We start from the raw sequence: 4,219 nt of genomic DNA, 5'->3' as shown, positions 1-4,219 counted from the left end.
CAGACCATAAATTCGGTTGGGGAAATCACTTTCAATGAGCGGGTTCCCAGATGTATGAGTGGAGCTGGGCGGAGCGAGACATGTATCTGGCTGTTGTCAGGTTACCCTAGCCACACCTTGACGATTTAAGTTATAAGCATGCTGAAGTACTCTGAAGCATACTGAAACATTCTGGCACATGTTGACATACAGCAAGAAGGTATGCCAGCGTATGCTCATTTATGGGCCATAAGTTCTAGGTAAGTTATCTGATGGTTGACATACGTTAAGTGTCAGTTACTCATAAGTCATGGCGTCTAGCTTATCTAAAACCTATTAGTAACTTGTGCATAACTTATGTGTAGCTCATCAAGAACTTATATCCAACGCATATCAACATGTCTGACGTGTTTCTAACTTACAGCTACTGTATAATGGCGTATTGGCAGTGTTTTGGTATAAAAGGGGTTCACTGGAGGAAACCGTCTGTTCTCCTCCAGACTTTATCCCCATCATAGGGTGAGCCAGAAGGTGAATGTGATGGATCCTCCCTGCGTCGCCGGCCGCGACCGACAAACTTCCTAGCAGACACAATGCTGAATCTGCTGCGACTGCAAGCCTTCTTTCTTTCTTTTTCTTTGTATTTATTTATTTATTCTTTCTTTTTTTGGCAGGCAGTAAACAGCAGCTAGGTTAATATCGTGATCAAAAACCTCTTTTTATGCAGGCTGGGCGCCTCAGGGTGATTTGCTGCCCCACTCATGTCACTGGCTTGTGCATAATTTCATGGGAATTATGCTGCGTGCATTAGGAATAAGTTAGGCTGTCTTTAGACAAAAATATAAGACATAAGTATAATGAATACTCTGGGTATACACCCAAAATTGAAAAAATACGTTGAAAGTTCAGCGTATGCCAGCGTTTTAGAAGATTTTGGGACCTCAAGGTGTGACAGGGGCTTAACAGGTCCTGCTGTAGAGTTGGAAGACAAAATACATGTAAATTCAATCAGTTGTACTATTGCAATATTCTTTATCATTTACAGGAAATATGGCAAGCACTTTATACTGAAACCTAAAGCCAATATAGGCGAAGAAAACGTGTTTATTAAAAAGCTCCTTACCTTTAGTGAGGTTTAAACGTTGCTTCAAGCCATTCACGTCTGTTCTCAATACATGTTGACTTAGAAGACACTTCTGAGAATACCACTCTAGGTGGTTGGGATCCTTTTCAATCAGTTTCAGCATCCAGTCTTGTTTGGGCTTGGCGGTCTGGATGTTGCTGTCGCAATATCCCACCTGAACTTCATTTACTGTTGCAACCCCAACAAACTCTGGAAAGCCTGGGACTCCGTAGGTAGCAGTACGGAAATATCTCAGGGAATGTTTCACTGAAGGGTAGAAATTAACATATTTAGTTGTTGTTTTAAATTGTTACCTATACTTTCCCTTATATAAAAATGCATATTACAGAAAAGTTAATTAAATTCACCAATTAAAGTCATTAAATGAGATACATTCTATGGATTCATCAGTAACAGACTGATATTTTAAAGCTTTGATTTGTATGAATCATTCTACTGCTGAAGACTTTCCACTCATAATAAAAAATAACATTTAAAACATCCATCAATTTGCTGTCACGCTTATCCAATGTGGGGTCAGGAGGGGTGCTGGTGCCTATCTCCAGCTGTCTATGGGAGAGGCGTGGTACTCCCTGGACAGGTCCCCAGTCCATTGCAGGGCAACACAGAGACAGACAACTGTTCACACACACACTCCCAGAACCACACTCCTATCCCAGCTAAGGACAATTTAGAGAAACAAATTAACCTAACAGCCATGTTTTTGGACTGTGGGAGGAAGCCAGAGTACCTGGAGAGAACCAATGCATGCCCAGGGACAACATGCAAGCTCCATGCATAAAGACCCCGGGCCGGGATTTGCACCCAGAACCTTCTTTCTGCAAGTCAGCAGTGCTACCCACTGCATCACTGAGGAGCCTCACATTTAAAACAGGAATATGAAATCTGACCAATAGAAAGAAATATTTTAAATATTTAGATACCTTCTTAAATACAGCTGTTCTCAAAATGTACTTTTTATCTGACAACCAAGCTCTAAAATGAATACATTCTCTGACTGATTTGATATGGCTGTATAGATCAGCCTGATGTACCAATTTGAGATAAAATTAATTCAAGTTGACTGACTGGTTTTATTTCAAAACACTCTCAGTCTGCTGAAAAAATTGCTTTGTAACGGTGGAATTATTTTACTTGAAAATATTCTTGAAATAATTCTTATTTTTAACCACTTTTTAAAGTATTCTTAACAATATCAAAATAAGCAAACAGCTTCCTATTTTTATTTAACTGATAAAATCCAAATCAGATTATCAAACAGTTACTGCTTAAAACTCTTTTTTTTTTCTTCTTCCTGTAACTTAAGTTATTTTTTTATAATTACATTTTACTTTCGCTTATCCTCTGAGAGCAAGTAGGCTGTCTATGAAATACTTAACATTTCATTCACGTGATTTAAGATGTTCCTCAGGAAGTTGAGCACATTATCATGACATATGAGGCACATATCAAGGAGATTAAAGTCCTGAAAAGTAAAATATAATAGAGGATAGAAGCACAAAAACAAATATAAGTAACATAACTGGCATTGGAGCTGTCAGTGTTGGAAGGAGATGAGAGAAAAGGGTTTGACTCTTAATTAGAAAATGAAACCATCAGTTCGTTGCAATATTTACATACAATTTAAAATCAGCTATTTAAAACAAAGTCTTACCTGAATATGCAAACTGAAAAAAATAAAGCAGGGCAAAGAAAGTCTTTATCTTTTTTAGACAGAGCATTTTACAGGGAGCAATAATAATAGACAGGTAGTGATGGCAGCCAGCTGGGTCTAGATATAAAACTAGTTTAATAAGCCGTTAGATTTCAGATTCTCGCTAATAGATCTTATAAAATGTTTTAGTAACTTACCTGCTGCCACATTATGTATAAATATTCCCAACAGAACCACGAAACACTTCAGCTTCTTCATGATTCCTCATCTAGACTTTCAAAAAATGAACTTGATTTCCGAGCTGATCTGATGTTCTCCTTTCCACAGCTAGAGACATAAGGCTGGAACATCAACCTTTACTTAACCAATGAGAATCCAGCTTTAATGTCAACGTCACTTGAACCAGCAAGGTTACTAATGAAACAGAAATTAAAATATCACATAGAGAGACAGAGAGGTAGGACTAAATGGTAATATTATCATTTTTATTTCAGAAAATCAGCTGTTTCTAAAATCTTGTGAAAGGCTTTGATCAAATGTAAAAATCACCTAATATTTTTAGCTGATATAAAATGTTCTATTATTGTTGTTTTCTTCTGCATATATATATATATATATATATATACCTCAGGCAGGAGAAAACCGAAAGTGAAGACAAGAAAGAGGAAGGAGAACCATCATGGAGGGACAAGCCGCTGCACGGCATGTACCACAGACAAATAGAAGAAGTGGTCCTACCAGTCACTGGAAAAGGCTGGACTGAAGGACAGCACAGAGGCACTAATCATGGCAGCACAAGAACAGGCACTCAGTACAAGATCAATAGANTCTTTCCTCTGATCACAGAGCAGATCACGGCTTGCTTGGTCTCGCAATGAATCCTGGGATATCCAAGAATACCGAGGATACATCGGACCCATCCTTCAAATCGGGCAAAAAGAAGGACGCATTTTAAGGCCGCATAACGAGGACTCTTGGAATCCGACCAGACCTCGGCGCCGCGCTATGACGTAATCGGCCTTCGAATCTGGCCTTCTAAGGACGCATCCTAGGTTTTCGAACAGAGCATATTTGTAGGAGACTGAAACAAAGAGAGGGTTAATGAGCAGATTAGGTGCAGGTGTGAGCAGAGCAGAAACAAGAAAGGAGCAAGGAGAACTCAAGAGGGCAGCAGAGTGCAACAACTAAAAACCTGAGAACTGAAAATAACCAGAAAGAACAAAATAAGAATTAAACCACTATGACTTAAAAACATGGAGTAAAGCAAAACTGAACACTCAAAAGAAAAACATAACAGCCAAGCCTGAAACAGTAACTAAGAATAAACCAGATAATGCAGCAAAATAAAAATAAAACCATTAACAGCCTGTGTTGTGACGTGTCTGGAGCTGAATGATTGTCTAATTAATATTACCTGGATCTGCTCAGGGTGCTGTTTATTT

At 38.6% G+C, this 4,219-nt stretch overlaps 1 protein-coding gene across 1 annotated transcript in view; it reads right to left on the bottom strand.

Annotated features, from left to right (window-relative positions):
• LOC107080775 (major histocompatibility complex class I-related gene protein-like) overlaps window positions 1–1,716 on the bottom strand; it is a 7,924-nt gene extending 6,208 nt beyond the window's left edge. Inside the window, exons 1-2 of the mRNA XM_015368976.1 lie at window positions 1,623–1,716; window positions 1,103–1,369 (exon numbers count right to left, since the gene is read on the bottom strand). Of these exons, the coding sequence (XP_015224462.1) occupies window positions 1,103–1,369; window positions 1,623–1,716 (361 nt within the window). The remainder of the gene's footprint in view (window positions 1–1,102; window positions 1,370–1,622) is intronic.
• Window positions 1,717–4,219: the final 2,503 nt, after the last annotated feature.

The sequence above is a fragment of the Cyprinodon variegatus genome, unplaced genomic scaffold (assembly GCF_000732505.1).
Source record: "Cyprinodon variegatus isolate N-32 unplaced genomic scaffold, C_variegatus-1.0 Scaffold2311, whole genome shotgun sequence".
Lineage (NCBI taxonomy): Eukaryota > Metazoa > Chordata > Actinopteri > Cyprinodontiformes > Cyprinodontidae > Cyprinodon > Cyprinodon variegatus.
The sequence above is the reverse complement of the archived record's forward strand: the minus strand, read 5'-3'. Positions and strand labels throughout refer to the sequence as shown.